Source organism: Chaetodon trifascialis, chromosome 14, assembly GCF_039877785.1.
Source record: "Chaetodon trifascialis isolate fChaTrf1 chromosome 14, fChaTrf1.hap1, whole genome shotgun sequence".
NCBI classification, from domain to species: Eukaryota; Metazoa; Chordata; class Actinopteri; order Chaetodontiformes; family Chaetodontidae; genus Chaetodon; species Chaetodon trifascialis.
Window position 1 is genome coordinate 16,468,047 of NC_092069.1, and position 22,891 is coordinate 16,490,937.

General features: G+C 42.7%; 1 protein-coding gene across 2 annotated transcripts; it reads left to right on the top strand.

The window, feature by feature from the left end:
- The first annotated feature begins 1,124 nt into the window (after positions 1 to 1,124).
- Positions 1,125 to 22,665, top strand: htr1d (5-hydroxytryptamine (serotonin) receptor 1D, G protein-coupled). Of its 2 annotated transcripts, XM_070979157.1 has the most exons (4): positions 1,125 to 1,702; positions 19,394 to 21,611; positions 21,650 to 22,054; positions 22,105 to 22,665. In XM_070979157.1, the coding sequence occupies exon 2, from the start codon at positions 20,301 to 20,303 to the stop codon at positions 21,462 to 21,464; it is 1,164 nt and encodes a 387-aa protein (XP_070835258.1). In that variant the 5' UTR covers positions 1,125 to 1,702; positions 19,394 to 20,300; the 3' UTR covers positions 21,465 to 21,611; positions 21,650 to 22,054; positions 22,105 to 22,665. The 2 variants fall into 2 exon arrangements, with proteins under 2 accessions (XP_070835258.1, XP_070835257.1); XM_070979156.1 differs by having other exon boundaries at positions 19,394 to 22,054.
- The last annotated feature ends 226 nt before the right edge of the window (positions 22,666 to 22,891 follow it).

The following is a 22,891-nucleotide window of genomic DNA, read 5'->3' on the forward strand; positions in this document are numbered from 1 at the left end:
CAAAGACCTTTGCACATTGCGCTCCAGAGGGATAACTCCTCTTAATTTCTTCTACATTCAGGGTGGGAGGTGGGGGAACTTGACCCAGGGGGGCAATGTGACAAAATCATGATTGGGTACAACACCGGACAAATCACTTAAATTTCACTTTTCGCGCAGTACAGGGTCAGGTGCAGGCTGAAGGCAGATGGGGCTGAGCGGCGACATTGCAAATTGCCCATTTTTGTCATTGCTGTGGAGTATATTTTGGCAGCCCTAGGGGGGCCCCCTAGTGGCTGGGGGCTCCAAGCAAGTGCCTGGCTTCCCTGTCCGCAAGCCCTGCCCCTGCCTCCAATTCAAGAGGAACAGGAGAACATATCAGCTCGAGGTGTCTGCAATACTTTGCCTGAATCTGTGATGTAATTTTGCCATGAATAATCATGGTTATCAAAAGAAAACGTTGGTGGTTTAGAAACTGTTTCCAGGGTCAGCATTTGTTCAGTTTATGGTGCAACATACAGAATCTCAAACAACTCATCTGAAGTCATTGCATCAGTGTTACTGACACATGCATTTCCACTTCAAAATCATTCAAATCCAGCGCATGCAGCATCAGCATTACAGCGCATATCATGTCAACACTGTAGGGCCACACCAGTAATGTATGTGGACGAGACTTTAGAAATCATGAAATTTTGATGAAACCAATGCACGGAACTGTGCTCAACAAGGTTGTTGGTGCTTTGAATTCAAAATGAGCACAGATGCTGTACTCTGTGAAAAGAGCAAACCACAAACATTTAACAGCCATGCTTTAAGTCTGCATGGGGGCAGTGGGTGCAGCATCCCTTTAAAATCGGGACTCTAACCTCAGAACTTTTTCAAATATTTCAAAAATGTCATTATTTATTTGCAAGTGACTTAAACAAAATAGAGAATTGGTTGATCGTTTTTACTGTGGGACCATCTTAAACTGTCAGGGGTTTCTGGGAGGCTGTCAACCTCTGCCCCACATACTGTAACAATAACGGTTGGACCAGAAATCCACTGAATTACTTGGAAACAAAAGCCTGTGGTTGTCGTAGATTCACTTATCTCAGTGCGCGTGGGGGGGAGGCGCATAGAGGAGCCTCTGCTGTGCAACCAGTCCCATCCAAACCCCCAAGAAACACAGATTTGAATGCAACTTGTTGACGTCTCTCTCGTCTCACCCGGAGCAGAGTGGATCGCATCAGCACCGTGAAGCCCTTGTGTCTCTCTAAGGGTTTTATAGTTGATGGACACAACCCACGGTGAGCTGCGCCTTGATCCATCAGCTGGAGCTCCGCGCTTTTTTTCCCACTTCTCACACATTCTGTCGATTGAACTCCGGAAAAAGCTTTTTTTTTTTTTTTTTTAAGTAGCTGACTGTTGTCGAGCGCGCAGGACACAATCATTCGAGTCGCTCAAGTTTGCAGGATAACTGAAAAGACTGGTTTTGAATGCCTAATTGTGTTAATACACACACAGAAGCTGTACCATTTGGAGGTGTGAGGCAGTCTCGCAGTAGCAACACCTACAGAAGCTGCGCGCTGGTGCCTCTGAATGTAACCAGTCTGCATCGTTTGTTTGTACTGGACGTGCGTAAATGAAGGACGTCGCTGCAGGGATTCCCTGATTGCTTTTGTGCTCCGCATTTATCAAAGAGAAAGAGGGGAGAAATGCACATATGAAGGGAAAAATGGTAAGTTTTTTACGTTTGTTTCCTTTTTAAATAACCACGCCACTAGCCCGTGTTTGTTACCATTACGCACGGATCCGAAGGCGCAGAGCACATGATGTATTCCACGTAGATACGGACTCAGCAGTTAAGTAGAATGTTTTTACTTCAAGAAACTAACGCAAATATCACAGGTATAAAGATCAAACTGCTCTGCGGAGAAACCCGAAATCACAAGAGATGCAACAGAGCATGAAAAGGTCACCTGTGATTACCACTGGCACCGTGTAAGTCCCGATAGGACCATTACTGCAACACCATAGGAGATGAAGATGTTACAGAGCAGGCTATGATAAGGTCACTATTGGCTGTTCAGCACCACAGAGACAGTGTTTGACAGACTATAAGAGCATTACATGGGTTGAAGGTGTAACTGAGAGAATTGGTGCCAGTGTGAATAAAACCTGCAGGAATCCCCACTGTCCAAAAAACTGATCCGCAGGCTGAGAGAAACAGTTGGATCCAAAGGCAGGAGGCCAGCTTTCAAAGCTGCAAAGAATGCACCCATTTCACCTCTCCAAGGTCAATGAGTGCAGATTTGTAAAACTTTACAGACCTGTCCTTTAGTTGTTCTTGTTACCTTAATAATCCTGGACCCTACAGACTAATTTCTATGAAAATAATGGTAACATTAAGGTTATAGAGACTTTTTTTCTGACTTGTTGTCTTGCCATAGCATAGACTTCCAAATTAACATCAGGGTTTGGCTGATGGTAGGTGAGGAGTTAATAATGTAATAAATCTTATTTAATTCCACCGTAGGGCATAAATTCGTATATAAGGGGGCACAGAAGATGGAGTGTAAACTGCATGCCAGCAGTTTCAGAGAGAAGCCACTGGTGTTTCAGTCCAATCCAGCACAATTGTGGCACATGCGGCTGAATTCATTAAACAAATGTAGGGCAGGGGAGTGATGGCGATAATGGTTATAGGTCAACCCATAATGCTTATATTGTTTGTGGGAGGAACTGAAAAGCATGTATGTTGTGGTAATTTGGCATCTTGTATTCTAATTAAAGTTTGTGGACAACAATGTAAAAAAAAAAAAAAAAAAAAATCATTATTTTTCAGCCTCTTTCCATCTGATTATCTTCACTTTGATGAAACCTGAGAAGATGCTTCTTTTGCTATTAGTGGCTGCTGGTGAGGAGGAGAGGTGAACAGCCCGAGCATTAAGTCCATTTCAGGTTGGAAAAAATAGATGCGTCTGTGCTCTCAAGCTTTTCAGAAACCAACCTCAGACTCTGCTCCACAGAGGGTGTTGCATTTTCACTTTAAGTAGCTGACTGATGCGAGAGATACCCAGCAAAATGAAAAGGACTCCATCATCACGGTGCTCTGATCAAAAGTATTTTTCAACAAACAGTGCCCCTCCATTTCGTTGGGAGACTCACTCATGTGGGATTTCCTCTCTTGCCTTTTCTCCCCCATCCTCTCGTACTCAAACAGACCTGCTACACACAGACACCCCATTAAAACAACATAAACCTCTGTTCATATCATGCCAAACCCTCTCTTTACTTAATAATGACACAGAATGAAAAAAAAAAAAAACCTGAATCTTGGATATTGGAGAATATTACATTTTCTTGGACAATGATGGAGGAGTTTTCTCCCCTCATCTGCGGCCGAGAGAGTGTATCACAAAGACGACTCATTTGTAGCTCATTAGGCAAAGTATGAAATTCTGGTTTAATAATTGATGTAGGAAGAGGCAATTAATGTCTGATGGTTTCCATGTGTGCATGGAGGAACTATTCTCTCTGATAACATCTTTTACATATGGAGGATATCGGAGAGAAAAGAATCACTACCACACTCTCCCCCTCACTGGCCTGGAGTTATATTTTTTCTTCAGGTCTTCACCTGTAGAAAATCCAGCTGAGGTATATGAGATGATGGAAATATATGCTAAGCCAACATGTTGGCGTCACTTTTTAAGGCACTGAGTACCCCTTTATGCATCAAATGATGTAGAGAAAACTCCAGCTGTGGTTGGGGTGGTTAACCTAAGGTGCAGTAGTTAGCACATCTGGCTACCTGGCTCATTACCATAAAATTGAGCCAGAGAAAGAGAAAATTTCCAACCTCTCACTTCATCTCATGGAGCTAATGTTGGCTTTGGCTAATTTCAATCAACAAAATCTACAGTCACCAGCAAGAAATGAGAAGTCTGATTTTTATCGACCACTGTCCAATTGTTTCAAAACTACAAATAAATTTGGGTGGTAAATCGACGACTGTTACCACTATAAGCTCCGTGATGTGCCATGGGAAGCTTGGCAGGCAGCAGTAACTGTGGCAGGCAGAGATTCGCTAAAGGTCAGTTCATATATGAAGTGTAGAGGCTCCCAACGAGAGACATACAGTAGCCTCCATTTCTGACAGCATCTCCATTGTTATTCCCAGAGAGGACCATAGATAGGAACAGCATGCACTCTTATGTACTACTGCGCGTTTGCTTCATCTGGCAGTGCAGGACAGATAATTCACTGGCAGGACTGAGCTGAAATTGAGAGAACAAGAAGCAGATATATGCAGTTGAGTTGCAGCTTCAATCCACAATTCTTGCAGTTGTCAGTTCTTCATGTAAATCATGTACATGCAAAATGTCACCTTTTCAGGGTCTGCTACAAAATATAACATAACAAACACCCTTAAACACTTGAGTTGTCATGATAACATTGTTTGTCCTGCAGACTGTTTACAGTACTGTGCAGCATCTGAGCTGGCTGAGTAGCAGCATCGCAGCTGAGCAGATGGTGGGGCAGCATCTGTGAAGAAGACTTCACCATTCAGCTGTAAAACACCATGCCTGACTACATATCTTTGTCTTTGTCTCTGTGAAATACCAGAAAAGGCTATAATCATGCAGTGGAAATATAAATGCTGGAATAATGACGAGGATTTACTAGATGTGCGATGAGGATGATGAGATAAACACTGACTGTACCCATTAATTGGCCCAACTGCTGACATGAGAGAGAGCTAACTACTGTCAGATGAACTAGATTTCCTGAGGTCAGTGAGAAGCTATCAGGCAGAGTGACAGCAGGGCTCAGTCTCTCAATGTGTTAGCAGTAATATGTGACACGGCAAACAGATAAACGAGACAACCTGTAGAGCATCCTCCAATGAAAGCAAGATCAAGTAAGCAAATCAAGGTAAAGTAAACATGCAAAAAGTTTAGGAAGCTGTGACATCAAAGGCTGAAACTGAGCAGTACGGGAAATGGAAGAAATAATGATCACATAACAAAAGTCATCAGTGGCATCCAGAGCAGGAACCAGCCACTGTCACAGTATCAGGCATCCAACGACAATCCATCCAAACAGCAGCACTGAGGCCGAGGTTTATATATAAACAATTTCCCCTCGGGGATCAATAAAAGAATTCTGATTCTGATTCTGATTCTGAACATGATTCTGGTGAGGATGGGCTGCTAACCCCAAAGTATGGAGGTCGATAAGAGCAAGTGCGTTGCAGAAGTCCAAAACATTTCAATTATGAGAAACGCGCTACAGCTCCAGAAATGATGCCAATTCAAAAACACATATATGAAAATCCAAAACAAGTACAGCAGTGGAAACGTGCAAATGTGCCAAAACAAATAAGTTTAAAGCAACCACGCTGCAAATACAGAAACGATGCAAAGTCTAAAACACACAGACTGCATTTCCCCTCAACACAACGGAGGTGCTCCCATATATGCTGAACATCCAGGGTCTCCTGAAGCGTTTTAATGGGGGAGGCACTGAACATAAAATAACATTACATACTTATCAAATATATCAGGCTTATGAAACTGCAGGGAAAACATTGCACAGCAATCACAAGCTCCCAAAGGTTAAACTGACAGTGACGCTGCAAACATATGATAATCTTATAGAACATGATGCATTGTTGTGGATTAAACTACCCAACGTTATGTAAAGTAGTCAAGTTAGCTCAGCCTTAAACATGTACAGCAGTAAAATGCAACAGACACATTAATGCAGCAGCCATATTCATCCAAAAACATTATGTATGTAATAGTAAAACAATAACAGGGACCATTATACTGCACAACTTTGATACTTAAAGTAAATGTTGCTGACAAAACTTACACACTTTTACTTGAATAAGGCTTTGAATGCGAGAGTTTTACTTGCAGTGGAGTATATCCACAGTGCTAAGTGACATTTGGATCTATACAGCACACTGGAGGAGTACCGGCAGTTTGCGTGTGAATGTGCACACAAAAGCCCACATTGCCTTCTGTGCACACCAGTTCAACCAACCCAGTTTTCTGTTTCTGTTACGCTTCAATTCTCTCATTAAATCCTCTTGTCACTGTTTATGCTGCTGAGTTTTCTCCTCACACTGGAATTAAAGCAATCCAGAAAATTGAGTCTGTATCAGTGGTAATCCCGTAGGATTTACCGGCAGGATAATACACAAGGGATTGGACTGTGTGTGAAAAATCAGTCTCCACTCAAATTCACATCCCTCTACCAGTGTCTCTCCCGCTCCTCATCATCATTTTCTGCTCCATTGTTTCGTAGAGGGGTCAGTCCACTGCGTTAATCATTCTTTGTTTTTGTCCTGCATCATTTTAACATTTTCTGGTCATCTTTTCTTTTTATTCCCTTTTTTCTGCATTTTCTCTGTGTTTTTTTCCTCCATCTCTGACCAATCTACAGTCAGGCCACCATGTAATTATAGCCAATTTCAAAGATTGGGCCCTTCAGCTGAAAGTCGTCATTATAGAGCATGGCAATTTGTCACTCACCATGAAAATGACAGCAGGGGTGACATCAGGATCCATACAAGCCTGTACTCACAGCAGCCGCTCTGCCACTCGCCATCAGCGGTCAGTGTCTCAAGATTAGCTACTTGTTGAAAGATGCCTGATTCCATTACTTGAAGCCAGCTGAGGGAGGTAGCTGAGAGTCAGTGATCCGATGGCTGAAAGCCTGCAGGGAGAAATGGTGGAGAAGTCTAAAATACCACGATGAAGTACAGAAAAATCCACTGTCTGTACAGTAACTCTCACCTGGATTTGGACATTTTCACTGTTTCTGAGCCATTAACCAAAACAAGTTTAAATATCAGGTAATTACAGTGTCTTTAAATTGAATTAAAGTCAAGAGTGTACTTGCCATAGAGCATTATTATTAATATTATTCAGAACATTGCAGCCCCAGCCTCAGTAGCTGTTTTGCTATCCTATAAATGTTTCAGTAACTAAATGTGTTTTGGCTGCCACAGATAATGGAGAAAAGGGCTGTTTTTGTGTGGCACTGGACATTTAGTTTGTTACTATAATGTATAGTAAGAGTATAATGTAAGCAGATTTTGCTGCGTATACACATGTAGACCAAACGAGGGGCCTCATAGGAACAGATTTGTGCTTAAGTGGCACGTATTTGTAATTTACTCCGAATTTACTATTAGATAAGAACAAAATGGCCAAAACCTGTTAAAAAATTAAATCATAACGTCTTAATCTGAATGAAATTGCAGTTGAAATAGGATACCAAAAAATTAGCTAAAATAGAAATATATTGAAATAATATTGAGAGTTTTCTCAAAATAATTTTACTGGCATCCTGAAGCACAGCGGCTCACATATGAGCCGTTGTTTGAAGAATCCTGTCGCTCAGGGTCTTTATGTCTGTCCACGATCACATCACCGTCTGTCACATGACCACCCGTCATTAACCACGGTCCACTGTTAGAAAGGTTGAAGGTTGTGAAACAGGTGCAGCGTTTGAGCTTTGAGAGGTTGAAGGTAAAGTTTGCATTGGATATAAGAGTAGAGCTGGTTATGACTGCAGTGTCTGGATGTGTGTTGGGGCTACACTCATGTCTCTCTTGTTTAACACATTAGCATATAGCACAGACAATACTCTCTACACAAAGTTGGTAGCACCTCTCTGTCGCTTGCTAAACTAGTTCACTCTCTCAGCTTCTCCCTGTCAGAAACTTGATTTTCATTTTGTTCAGCACTTCTTCTCAGAGTCAACATGTCAGAGTTTCTGTTCTTCTGACTTACAAATGGGCTTCTGTTTGATTTCTCCAGGCTTCTGAAGTGTTAGATGGATCCATCCTGCTTAATTGACAATAAAATCAATTCACCATCGCCATGAAAGTTACAGCCGTCTGTGCAGTACTCACCAACTAGCCTTCACTCCTCATTTGCAGAAATATTCAAAACTGGTACAACAAAAGTAACATGTTCATCTTAATTTATGATGAATGTCACAGTTTGTTCCTTTTTATAAAAATTAATGAAGCCATTTACTCCTTTCATAGGAAAATACTGTGGTTTATTTGTATGGCATTGCAGAGCTTTGTAAGACATACTGTAGGGCCATTTCTGAGTAATTTAAGTCTAGTAGAGCTTTCTATAGCACACATAAAGCCAGTTTTAAAGTAACCGAATGCTGTCTTATTGTTTAATGTAAATCCTTTTACAGTAATCCAATTGTAATTGAATGCCTTGAGTTATAACCATCATATTTCCCGTACACAAAAACGCAGACGTGTGTGTACTTGGCACGTACTGTACAGTGGGTTGATAAGATTGTGCACAAGATCAAATCAACCCACATGTGAGCGTCTCCGCTGAGATCACCCTCCACTGGATCATCTGCTGCTGTAGCTACAGATCAATCTGCAGCTCATCCTCCTCACAACATGCACACAGTGCTGCAAGGCTCAGTTCTTTGGCCAGTATCAGTGTACATGCTAACCCTTGTCCATATGAATCTTCAGGTTTCATTTCACGGCCCTAACTTTGTTGTGTTTATTATAAAACCTGCACAGCATCAGGGAAGATCCTCTTTAGGGTCTTTGTTGGCCCAACATTTCTAAAATTTACAGATAAATTAAGTGCTTATATCAGTTACAAATAACAGTAAACACATGCACACAGTGACGAAGAGAGCGTTTGTCTGCACATGCTTGAGCAAATGAAAACTTTTTTGTGCAGATGTAGCGTCTCCGGGACAGGAAGACAGGTTCAATGAAATATAATGAAGCTGCCATATCGTGTGCTGCGGGCAGGGTACTTGAAAGAGGAAACAAAAACTTGAAAGAGGAGAAAATCTTTTCGCTCCCAAACAGGTTAATCCAATCGTAGTGATCAGGGAGCTCAATGTGAAACAGCACATCAGCAATCTGAAAGCACAACTCAGCATTCAACTGTGGTGACCGTTGCTCATTTCCTGTCTTCAGTGTTCAGTGCTTCTGGTCCCTTATTCCCCATCTCATCCCTTCCATATGTCTTTACTCTTCATGTAAAACTGTTTATTTTTAGTTGTATTATATCTGTTTTATTTTGCTCTTCCTCTCCACATTCTTTCCTCTGGGAATCTGTCAGTCTGGGAAAGCTAAACCTCTGACTGTCTTTCATGTTGTCCTCTTCAGCACGCTCTAAACAAACATCTGCTGTTGTCTTTTGGATGGATCATTGTTTCCCAACCTCTGCCCCTTCACTTTTATGACTCATACACACACTCAAACATAAGAGATAAAGATAAAAGCCCTCCCGTTTGTCATCATCCTTTCATATGAATGCCAACTGCAGAGCCTCTTCACTTTACGCTCAGCACATTTAGATATATTGATATTGTTGGTCAGACAGCCATCATGACAACCAGTGTTGAACTGATGCAGTCAGTGTGTCTGTTTCTTTCTTTGGAACAAAGAGCAGAACCAGACGAAGGGAGAGAAAGAATGACAGACAGAGACTACATGAGTGGGCAAGCTTATTTTACGTAATGTAATTTGTATGTGAGTATGTGTAATCCTGTGGCTCAGCAGTGATGCACGTGAAACTGCAATTTTACACTTGAGTCTATAAACAGTGACGTCTGGTGACAGTCATCTCATTTTCAGGTTAAATGTGGGTTGGATGTATTGTCAGTGGTCAACTCCACTATTCCTGTGCTGGATTAAATGCCATGCACAGGCACAAGGGATTAGCAGGAAACTGAACTTAATTCGGATGGCAAGAGCTGGTTAATGCACCAACACGTCCTCACACCTGAACGACTGAATACGTTGGTGGCCAGTGATTTTGTCCTTTTGTCGTTCACATTGTGTGTTTGCTTAGGTTTAGACACCAAAACTGCTTGATTAGGTTTAGGAAAAGACTAAAATTAGTGACGTACGTGATGTAACATAAGTGTGTAACATAAGCAAAGTCCTGTGTTTGTTTGAGTCATCCATCCACCCCACCTTCCTCCAAATGTGGACTTTCTTGCTGTTTATACTACATCACCTTACTTCCTCCTTTGCTCATATCATAATGAACCCATTGGTGCCGGGTGCACATGTGGACCAGCTGGTCCTGGGCGCCAAGAAGAGGAAAATGTTTCAAACTGAACACTTGGACAGTTATTAAGCAGGTACATAGCATTGCCACAATGACCACAGGTGTTGCTGAATAACTTAGACTTTAACAATTATAACAGAGGATCCAGTTCGTCCAGCAAGGAGGCAAGAGCCTCAGCAGTTGCACAAAGCAGCGGTCCCTCCTTTCCCCTGGAGGCGAGTGGAACATGAGAGCCGACCTGGACCGGCAACTCAAGTTCCCCCAGGTCATCACATCCACCACCCTTCGGCCAGACATCGTTCTCTGGTCTGTCCCCACAAGGACAGTCATCATGGCGGAACTAACAGTGTCATGGGAAGAGGGGATCTTTGAGAGAAAGAAGGAGAAATACTCCGACCTGGCAGCTGCATGCCGTCAAGCAGGCTGGAGGGCAACAGTGTTCCCAGCAGAGGTTGGGTGCAGAGGCTTCACAGGAACCTCCACCCAGCGGCTCATGGCGTCAGTGGGAGTCACAGGACCCAAACTGAGGAAAGCCCTGAAGGACCTGGCAGAGGAAGCATAGCAAGGCAGCTTCTGGCTCTGGCTCCGGAGGAAAGACAGAGCGTGGGGGAAACAAGGAGCGTAGGATCTCCAAGTTGGCTTGGTATGCGGTCAGGCTCGCGCCGGACTCAGGGACTTGGACTCCCCTGCCATTCATAGTCCCCCGGGGCCCAGCCCACAAGCCAGCTGCAGGGAGTGGCAGGGAGACGTCCCTGACACTGCCCCACCACCCCGAGATGTTCCGGGATGAAAGGGGCGAAACATCAATGAGGGGTGGCTCCCGGCTGACGACCCTGCAGCGGGCCCACTGGCACCGTCTGAGGTGCGACAGGCACTTATGCCCAGCAGGCTACACCTACCTGTACTCCCATCTTCATTTTACTGTATCAGTCATCCTAAAAGTGATTAGTACGTATCCGGCCCTTTCATTTGAGTTGATAAAATTCTTACTTATCTGAACAGGACAGACAGATGTGTGAATTCTAGCTTCTGATTTAAGTGCAGATATGTGCTTTGATATGATGTTGCAGCTTGTGTACAAAGCCTGATCTGACTTTTGTTAGTGTACACAAAGTACACAAACGTCTGTGTTTTTGTGTAACATAGATGTGATGGTTATAACTCCAGTCAGCACAGTTATGTGTTGCAGATCATTCCGAATATACTGTGAAGAGATGGGCATCATGAGGACTCAGAATACACCACAGATCACACAGTTTTATTCTGAAGTCTGTCTCAGTTGCTGTACATCACTGACGTCCCTGCAGCACTGCCTGTTCTCACCAGTCTTCATTCTGCGTTTTCATACAAAAATGCTTTGCTGGCAGGAAAGCAGCAACTATAGTATATAAATGTCTGCTGTATGTCTGCTTCTTCAGTGGCTAAAATATGATGCTTTTAATTATGACAAACATGTTGGTGCGATGAACAAAATGTGAAACAGCAAATCATTTGAATGGTGAAGTGGTGTATTTCTGGCAAGTGCCCCTGATGTCAGTGTTTTTTAATGGGTGATTACCTCAGTCATGTAAACAGGATTAATGCGGGGAGCTTGAGCACTCTGAGTTGCGTGTCTTGCATGAAATTGTTGCCTTAAACAACTGAATCTGCAACAAATGTGCAGTGCAATTCACATCCATTCTGTTATTTGGCAGTAACTAGCACTGTGTAAAAATGCAAGTCAGTCGTGAAATCATTAAAAATGGTCGAGTAATTAATCCCTGGAAGATTACAAATAATTTAAAAAGTTTTTGTGCCCAGTTTTGTTTACTTAAAGTGAAGTAGACTGTAGTTGGGCAGCTGAAGTAACACTTCCAGTCTGTGTTCTGCTCCAGTAAAATGCTTAATTTAAAGTTAGATACATTGTTATATATAGGTGTAAACTGGGGTACAAGTTCAATATTGCTACAAGAATAGAAATGCTTTGCTGAGATGGGACATGGTGGAGCTTGCTGGAGGCGACACAGCTCCTATGCACTGTGAAGAAGTTTCCAGGCATTCATGTTCTTGCAAGTTTTGTTTAAGGTGAGGTTTCATTTCATTTGTGCTCACTACATGAGCAGAAATTGGATTATCTCAGATAGAAAATGGCAGAAATGTTATTGCACTGGAGCAAAAAACACTGTGAGAATTGAAGTGCAAACTCTCACATACAAGGTACAGACTGGTTGAATCTGTGTTGTCCTGTGATCTTGCACAAGATCACAAATTAGACTAGGGACTATAGCGAAAATGTATCCTTTGTTTCGTTAATACACATTTGGCACAGACAGTGTGCTAATTGCTGGCTTTTATCATCTGCACAAATTTAAACCAGATCACCATTTTTCCTGTCTGTTTCTCTCGGCTGGGACAGATAATCTCTGCATCAGCTCATCCCAGGCCTACTCTCAATGAAGGGCTCTCAGGTGTCCTAGATTTGTACTGGACCTGTTCCACTGGAAGGGTCATGTACACACACACACGCTCACACATATACTGTATATATATATATATATATATATATATAGAGAGAGAGAGAGAGAGAGAGAGAGAGAGAGAGAGAGAGAGAGAGAGAGAGAGAGAGAGAGAAAGAGAGAGAGAAATGGATACAGGAGAAAAATGTTGGGAGCTGCATTTGAAACCAAATAAATTGGAGGACGTTCATTAACAGAAAAATTGCACTAAGAGGCTAAATTGTCCCGTTTTCGACAATCTGTTCTCTTTCTATCAGCTTACAGAAGAGCTGAGATTATCCTTCTCAGCCTCTGTAATGAGTCCTGAGGGTTGTACCCAGAGGTTTGAGGAGGCCGCTGTCGCCGTGTCACTGGTTAACTCCCTCACACCCTCTCTGCAATTCATTTGCTGGCATTGGAATCAGTCACCATAAATCAAGACAAACCTGCAAAGCCCCTTCAGTGTCCTCCAGTGTCAGTTCCTGCAAGGATTAATTGCAGTTTTATTTCTATGCTTTATGTTTGTATCTGTGTGTGTTGGTGTGAGTGGGTGGATGGTTGGAGGGTGGTGCATGCATGTGTGATTGTACATGTGCATGCTTGTGCACACGTGCAGCCCACGCAGCTTGAGAAAAACACCTCCTCTCCACACTCCAAGGCACCTGCAAACAATGGAGATAAGATAAACCCTCCAGAAATAATGTGATTTCATTTCACTGTTTCCTGAATTGTAGCGCAACACGCCAGCGTGCTGCAATTCATAGAGACCAGCCATTCATGAAATGTGTTCCCATTATTCTAGCATAGCATACTGCCATTGCTGCTGTTAGATATGATTTTATGGACTCCATCTTCGCTGCTGTCTGTTTTGATTGTATATGCTTTAACCTTTGGGCTGCACTTTGACATATGTCAGTTTTGAGGTCATATACTGTTCAAATATTCCCACTAATCTATATTTCATAGCTTCATTTTCCCACACCAGCTATCTATAATTCAGTATTTGTATGGTGCGAAGCAAACTACATTGTAAAAGTGTATTCATGTTGCAAAATCAAACAATAGCATCCTGGGCTGCACAGTGACTTGCCCATACAGCCTGAGAGGCGAAACCCAGGGCAAGCCCAGCCTGCGCTCACACCAGGAGATGCTGCTCGTTATGTTTATTGCTTTGAGCATGTGGAGGCTCAGATGAGCATTTCAACATATTTATCAGCTGAGATATTCTCTCATTTGGACTGTAGTGGCAGGACAGTAAAAGAACAGCGTTCAGACAAACTTTATGAAGGAAATAAATCTGAAGCAGTTAAAACGATCAGTGATCTTCCCCCATGAAGATGATTCTCTTGTTTGAAGCTGAACTGGTTATAAAATGGTTCACGGCAGGATTCTTTGTGAATCTGCAACTTAAAAGAGACCCTGACTTATTCTTCCATTTACCCCATCACAAATCTCCAACCTCCCTCCATTGATGTGAACTTCCACCCACATATATACACACACACAAACACACACAGTACATCCTTGCTCACCTACCGTTTAGTGCACGCTTGCGTGAACACCAGACATTAGCTGACAGCGGAGGTAGCGATGGCTCTACCTCCGTTGAGCTAAATCAATTAGCCTATCTCCAGCGGGGCCATGCGGCATTTGCAGGCCTGCCAGGTTCAGAGGGTATTACTGTTTCACCCAGACCAACAAACAGGCTGCCGCACACGCTGCAGTATCTGCTTGGATTTGGCCCAAGCCTGAAAGGAATGAATTGGATTTGTAGTGAACGGGGTGTGATGCAATGGGGCCGGCTGGGCAGGGCTGCAACACTGTGAAGAGCTCCAGTTCTGCTCTTTGTCAGACCCACACGAATACATTCCCAATGTTTTGTGCATGTTTTTATGGTGATCTGGCTTTGTTGTACACTGTTTTTGTAGGATGATAAATGCACATCTTGCTGTATTAGATCTTCAATTTCAAAGCCAGATGTAGACGCCAGTATATTTCACACAAACAGTATACAGCCTCATTTAGGAAAGGCCTGTTCCTCTCATTCATTCATTATGAACCTCATTACCTCATTGCGTTATGAACAGAACCTTAGGAGATAAGCCTTATCCTTGACTTGTGTGATGTGTAAACAGATAAGTTACTCAGCTATCTATCAGACACGCTACTGTACGTGTGTGTGTGACAGAGAATTGATATGCACCAGGAACATATTACAGTACGGCAGCTTGCAACAGAGACAAGTGAATGAGTAAGCTGATGCTGTTAACCACAGTCTTCTTACTTGGCTCACTGTGTGCTGCACTCCGTATTACTACACTAGGATGGAGCATTATCAGCAGACACACTGTGCACTTATCAATCTCTTCTGCACTGATGCAATGAAGCGTGACTGTAAGGCAGGCATGCTGTGCAATGCTTCACCCATCAGTAGCTACAGCCATCTCTACATCTGCACATGGTGTTTTCTTCTTGGAATATACATGCAAAACAAAAACATAAACATAACTAGAGCAACGTTTAAAGGTCTGCATAGATGCATTTCTTAAATGAGCAAACTCTTCAGGACAGGACTCGGCAGTTTTCACACATAGTTTTAATGATCATGAGACAGGTGGTTTGAAGAGGGGTGACAGAGGCGTCTATGTCAAAGTGGAGCAGCCCGCACTAAACAGAGGAGGTGGTTGGAGACACCACCTGTCTCCAGCTTACAGTGCTGTGTTAAAAACTGTGCCTCTGTGTTTTATGGATGAACCAGCTTGCTCCACCTCAAGGTGGGGAGGAGGGGCACTACCATGAACTGCCAGGAATACCATCTCCTCTGGCAAACACACTTTTGACATTTCAGTAGTCCGATGACTTTTACATCTCAGGTTATGTACTGATCATGTGACTTCTTTGTGTGTATTGAAATGTTGAAAAAGGGGCCGTCCACTCAGCCTGTGAAAACTGTTGTATGTCTTCTAAAGGTGTTCTAAAAAAAAGTAACCCTGATGACATCATAGTGATGTCATCAGGGTTACTTTTGCCTTGAGACTTCACATTTGTAACATAGTCTGTGTTAAAAACTAGAGATGTGGAGTCTGAAATCTAAAGGAATTTTCCAGGCAGGGAGGTTCTAATGAAATTTTCAGATGCATTATGGGAAATGTAGGATCTAGAGGTTTGCGAGCATGAGTCATATTAGAGACTAAAGGTCAGGATGTCTTGGCATTTAATGGTTTCTTTTAGACTGTAATCTTTTTTAACATGACTCTCACAAGCTCCCCACCTTTATTACGCTGCGATGCTAAATTCCACCTGATGTTTGGGAAAGAACAGCAGCAAAGTTTGAGAATCGAAGTCCAAAATCAGACACTTTGATTGATTGTTTTACAATGGATTAATGTACAGATACAAAGCAAAAAGTAACATACGGAGCATGAGAGGTGACATGAAGAAAAAACAAATTTGTGCTCTTGAATTAATAATCCATGCTCTCAATTTCACGCTTGCCTTCACGCTCGTACTGCGAAATGATTGGATTACATACAGTTCTTATCTTGATCTTGGACTGAGATACGTGGATGTTCTTTGGCTTTTGGCTGATGAAAACAACATTCTGTTACCTTGTAGTACCTTCAATGTATCTTACAGGATACTGTTTCAATGTAAGAACTTGATGACCCTGCAGATGTCATGCAGTTCACATAAATGTCTGACGTGAATGTAACACGTCAAAGGCTCTCTTATCTACAAATAATATAAATAATATGAAGTTAAATCAAGAGTAGGAATTCATTAATTGAGCAGCTCCCAAACTCTGTAGCAACATATTTAATTGTTAAACATTTATATGTTTGTCATTTTGAGCAGGGAAAATCAGGAACAAGGGCAAAAAGCTCTATTTGTTATTTTCTGTTGCTTATTTTTTTAACTACTCTTGAAAGATACTCAGTATGTAAATGTAGGTCAGAATTACAAAGCACAAATGGCCACTGAAATGAGGTCAAATTGAAATGACTGGGTTTAAAAGATTCAGATGAAAAGTGTTATCGTTAAGGCACTTATTGGTATTTTGATTGCTCCTCAGTGTATTAATCTATGGCTCTAAACAATAATCCTCTACAGTGTAAAGAACAAACATACGCTAACTGCTCTTCCATTGTTTCAACATGCAAAACTTGAAGAAATGTGTCCTGATAACAACTCTCTTTGCTTTTAAATTGTCGTACATGAGGAGAGTCAGCATACTAACATTTACACAACGACGCTCAAGATCTAGTCCTGTTTTGCAGCATCATTAAGATTCATAAAAGCTGAGCTGCAGATCAGCAGGGTTCAGTCCGACCAGCGTTTGTGTGTTTCAGCCTGTGTGGACGTTCAGCGTGAGTGTGCCTGGGTGGGCACGATCAGTTCCTTGTGCCCTTTCCTTTGCTGTTAAACAGTATCTACATGTCTTTGATGGAGGGCAGCCTGCAGCCAGCTGAATGTCATGGTGCACGTCAAAGCACAGGCAAAAGATATATATATACACATATATCCATACTCACATCCACATCCAGGTCTCTTTTAGACCTGCTGCTATAAATTCAACCATTAGAGTATATATATATGCTTTTTATCCCTCTATATAAACAGTTTTTGTCAGCGATGGGAACTGAACACATTCATGCTTCCCAAACAATGATGTTGATGGTCTTCTGAATTCTTCTAGTGCTACCATGAGGTTAACAGTCATGGTTTTTAGTGAAAATGGATGGATTGCCGTTAAATGTGGTACAAACACGTATGCCCCTCTTAGCCTCAGCCGTACTTCGTGTTTAGCACTAATTAGCATATGTTAGCATGCTAGCAAGCTAAACTTAGATGGTGAATATGATAAATACTATACCTGCTAAACATCAAAACAGTTGCATTTTCATTGTGAGCATGTTAGCATGCTGATGTTAGCATTTAGCTCAAAACACCACAGTGCCTACAAACAGCCTCTTAGAGCTCCTAAAGTGCCTCTTAGTCTTGTTTCCTTACATATTTAAAAACAAGTCATATCCCTTCAAGTAGTCTATATCTTGTGTTACTGAGGACATTCTGTCATTTCTGGCCAAAAACATGTTCATTGTTTACTCACTACTACTCCAAAAGGAGATTTTCCCTTAGTGAGTCTCCAAAATCATCACCACTGAGAGTGAACATTGAATAAAAAGAACACACAAGACTCCAGACGGATCACTACTGAGTTTGGCTCATGAAAACCTTCAATCTCACCTGAGAGTCTGAAAATGATTGCACTAAAGAGACAAGGTTGCGTTCATCGTATGCCTATTTGTTGGCACAGCTGAAGCTCAATAATCCCCCTCAACATCCCAGCTGCCAATCAGCACTTCAGTAAATGGAGAATTTGCAGAGTTGTATCAGGAACAAACCTGCACTCGGAAATCAGCCCTGGCACTCGTACATGCCAGCAGAAGGATGTGTTAGCTGCGAAGAGGCAAACATTTGTAATTACTTAGACAAACAGCGTTCTTTAATTGTCTGTGGCTTTGTTTCTTCTTATTCGACCGTCACTTCACAGCTTGTTGACGTGTGAAACACAAAATAGTCCTGAGAAAATAATTAAAAACCTTATTCCAATAACTGAATCTTGTATAATTGTCTGCCTAATCCGTTCCTGTTTTAATGGTACAAAATCTACCTCTTGTAAACACCTCAGCCACACTTGCATTTAAAAACATTTTAGTGAAGCATTTACCATCTTTCCCAAAGTCCATTAAGATATATATTGCTGTCAAGTCTCAGCAGTTATTTCCTCTTTGGGTTGTGTTACATTGACATGAATCCATTAAATGTGTCACTTAATGTATGTGTTTTCCTTTTTCCTCTGAAGGATAAATGAAAACAGTATCTGTGTTGTTGCTCTTCCAAATTTCACTTCCTATCTCTTTCATTGTACTTGAAAGTGAGTCAGCTCGCCAGCCTGTGATCATTTTCTGTTACTCTTACCTGGAGGCAACATGGTCGGCTTCTCTTTGTGCCCCTGCGCTCCAGTTTCTGAGCACCGCAGCATTAAGAATAAGGTGAAGCAAGTCGAGTTCATATGTTACAAGACCAGAAGTCCATTTGGGGCCTCCTGTGTGAGAGAAAAAAAGATGGTCCTCTTTATGAAATGTCTGTACTATAAACTGGTCTTTTGTCTTTTTTTTTTTTTTGGAATATTTACAGTCAAATGAAATCCTGAGGGAATTGGATAGAGATAGAAAGGTATGAAGCAAGTTTTCTTAGCTGTATTTTTGTTTGTTTTTACCATTTTTTAGTGATAGAAGAGGCAGGAAATGCCATGCAACAAATGTCTCCATCCAGTTTCAAACCAGGGATGTTTGCCGTTACACGGTCAGCATCTCAAACCACAAAGTGTTAAATTAGGGAATGTGTGGAGCTGCTACCAGATAGCTCTGAAGCCTAGAAAGCTGCAGTGGCAGAAAATATTCATTCACATCACAATAATAGGATATGTTCAATATGTACATTGGGTACTTTCATGAAGAACTGGTGATTAGTTTCAAGCAAAACTCATTATAACTTCTATATTTACCTCACGTGGAGATTTCAATGTGAGTCTTATTACAATTGTCATAGATCAACACAGTAACTGGAGGTGTGTGGGTGTTTAGTCTGTGTACCAAGTCATAAAGCTCCATTTACAGGTCGAGGTTGAGTTGACAGGCCGCTCATGTGCATTTATTGTCCCTCATGTGTGGAACTTGTCGTGCAGGTGGTTTGTTTGTGTATGCATGTGTAAAGTTTGGGGGAAAGGGATGATGGTGAAGTTGAATGTAACTAACGTTCCCTCCTATTTTCCCTCTCCCTCGTCTCACACAGGATGAAGATGCTGCAGAGGAGGCTTCATGAAAGTCTGACAAATCCCTCTTCGCTGTATAGACACAACAACTGAGAGTTTGTGTGACAGCCCGGAGGAGAAGTTAATAAATTTAACACTGGGAACCTGAAAAAAAGCTTTGCTGATCACTGCATTTCAGCAAACTTCTGTGTAACTGCCAAAAGCTATATGGTTATCGAACAATTATCTCCTGGATGACTGGGACTTTTCCTCGCCTGGTTTTGATGTGGATTGTGTAACTGTAATGTTCAGGCTTTCCAGTATCATCAAAGACACGAGGCACAGCCAAGTTTCAGTAGAAACCTAAATTTAGAAGACTTCACGTAGACTTGAAAATAGATAAGAGACAACAAGCGAACCTTTGTATCTGTCGTCATCTTTTCCTACATGCAGTGCCCGCTTAGCTTTATTGAAAAGGAGCCCATTAAAGCATTTGATAGATAGGAGGGCTTGGTCTGAAGGTGTTGTTGCCGGCTGGCTGCCGGTTGGAGATGAGATAAGAGCACCGGGAAGAGAGAAAAGAAGTGCCTGTTTGACAGGAGCTGAATACAAATTGGGATTCATCTCTCCTGCACCTCCACCAGTCTGGCCAATCAGTACTGGAGAAGCGAAATGGACAAACCAGTCGATTGCAGGTGCATTTGTTATTAACTGAAATGATGGCATGAGCTGTTTGCTGAAGGATGATGTGAAATGAGGTTGCAATGCACTGGATGGGAAATGAAGGAAAATAAGGAGGATAAAAGACAAGCTTCTGTGTTTTCTGCAGCCGACATCAGCTGCTCGGCGGCTGCACAGCCCTCGTCAGTGCCATGCCTGAATTGATCCATGTGCAGTTTTAGATAACACTGATGTGGCTGGTCTAAACTTTGATTGAAAGAAGGCGAGATGGAGCTGGATAATAGCTCACTGGACTACTTTACCAGCAACTTCACAGAGATCCCTGACACCACTACAGCTCCTCCCTGGAGCGAGGCCACGCTGTTCGGCCTCCAGATCTCCCTGTCTGCGCTGCTAGCGCTTGTCACGCTGGCTACCGTGCTTTCAAACGCTTTCGTCATCGCCACCATCTTTCTCACCAGGAAGCTCCACACCCCCGCCAACTTCCTGATCGGCTCCCTCGCCGTCACGGACCTTCTGGTGTCTATTTTAGTCATGCCCATTAGCATCGTCTACACCGTCAGCAAGACCTGGTCGCTCGGGCAGATTGTTTGCGACATCTGGCTGTCATCTGACATCACGTTCTGCACGGCCTCCATCTTGCACCTGTGTGTGATCGCACTGGACCGCTACTGGGCCATCACAGATGCACTGGAGTACTCGAAGCGCCGCACCATGCGCCGGGCGGGGGTCATGGTCGGGGTGGTGTGGGTGATCTCAATATCAATTTCCATCCCTCCACTTTTCTGGCGGCAGGCCAAAGCCCACGAGGAGCTGACAGAGTGCATGGTGAATACGGATCAGATCTCTTACACCCTATACTCCACCTTCGGCGCCTTCTACGTCCCCACAGTGCTTCTAATCATCCTCTACGGACGGATCTATGTCGCCGCCCGCTCCCGCATCTTTAAGACGCCGTCGTCCTCGGGGAAACGTTTCACCACAGCACAGCTCATCCAGACCTCTGCCGGCTCTTCTCTCTGTTCTCTTAATTCCGCCTCCAACCAGGAAGCACACCTACACTCTGGCAACGCAGGAGGTGGAGGAGGAGGAGGAGGAGGGGGAGGATCGCCTCTGTTCATGAATAGTGTGAAAGTGAAGCTGGCAGACAGCGTGCTGGAGAGGAAACGTCTGTGTGCAGCTCGGGAGAGGAAAGCGACCAAGACATTGGGCATCATCCTCGGCGCGTTCATCGTCTGTTGGCTCCCGTTCTTTGTTGGCACGCTTGTCATGGCCATATGCAAAGAGTGCTGGTTCGATCCAGTGCTTTTTGATATATTTACCTGGCTGGGATACCTGAACTCCCTCATCAATCCTGTCATCTACACCGCGTTCAACGACGAGTTCAAACAGGCTTTCCAAAAACTCATGAAATTCAGACGGTGCTCCTGAAAAAGTGGATTAAACTCGGAAAACAAGGAGTGAAAAAGACAAAGAAAAACAAAGACAATAATGACAATGAGAGTACTGTACACTGCAATGTTCCATCTTGTAAACATGCTATGTGATATGCTTTTGTTTTTTACAGCAAACAGCTCCGTGCCATAGCTCTTTAGATCCCTCCAGCCTTCATATAGACTTACCAATGCATGCTATAGAAAAAAGAGAAAACCTTCACCCCCAGCAATTGTGGAATTCATCTTAAAAAGTTAACGAAAAGGGGATGTGAAGCCTATTTCATGTCACAGGGACGCTGCTGTTATTTCTTGGACAAAAGAAAAAAGGATTAGAGTAAGTGTATGGAGCGAGCAAACTCAGAGAGACTGGATTTAATCCAGCGGAAATGAAAAGCCATGAAATATATGTCGTCTTAATCTCTGTGTCATACTGTATCTGCTGCTCACATATAATGTTCCTGTGGTACAGTAAAATACTTAGCAAGACTACAAACTAGAGATTCAGTAAAGATGTTGCCATATATGCAATTATATTTGAAAGTGGTGAGTCTGTGTGTGTGTGTGTGTGTGTGTGTGTGTGTGTGTGTGTGTGTGTGTGTGTGTGTGTGTGTGTGTGTGTGTGTGTGTGAAAGTAGTGACTTCACTGTAATATATGTGTGTTTGAGTAAGGGAGGATCGTCAAGGGTTTGACATTTATACACGCTTTTCTCCAGTGAGGCTCGTCTCGCCGTCGCGGAGGCTGAAATGGAAACAGCGTTTTTCACTCTGAATTTTAACTAACATCCAACGTGACAAATAAACCCTTTCAAAAATCTTATGAAACGTTCCGCTGGAGCGAAAAGGACAAAGTGAGGGCAAACGTGCGGAGTCACAGCCACTGAGTGCAAATTGAGAATGACTAATAGTGATTTAATGTTTTGTAAGTGTAAATGCTTGTTTTAGTGTTACGTGAAAGATTGTCATTGACAGATACTTGTACTCGCAGGGAAACTGATTCACTGATGTTAAAAATGACCACGATGAAGCTGACATGACTGATTTGAGTGTCTTAAATAGTGTCTTCATGAACCTGCTGTCTGTAATTTTGTTCCACTGTTGACATGCTCATTCGTGACTACAATGAGCGAAAAGGCACCGATGTCTATGAGAGATGGAACTCAAAGCTGACGGTAAAATTAAACTGATAATTTGATAAAGACAGGAGGGACTTGATAAGAAACAGGTTTGATCGGACGTCCGTCATTCAAGCTTGCATGTGTATGAGCATCATTTAACATGCAGCGACTGAGGCTAAATCTGTCCAGTGTTGGTACTATTTGAATCAACTCTTGGCCATAATAATAATGCGTTTGCCTGGCTCTAAAAAATTGCCAATTTACAGCTGCTCTTCTGTTCCACTGGGTCGTGGCTGATCGTCACTCT

Excerpts from the sequence above, each read along its gene's own strand:
- htr1d (XM_070979156.1), top strand. The coding sequence starts at position 20,301 with ATGGAGCTGGATAATAGCTCACTGGACTACTTTACCAGCAACTTCACA.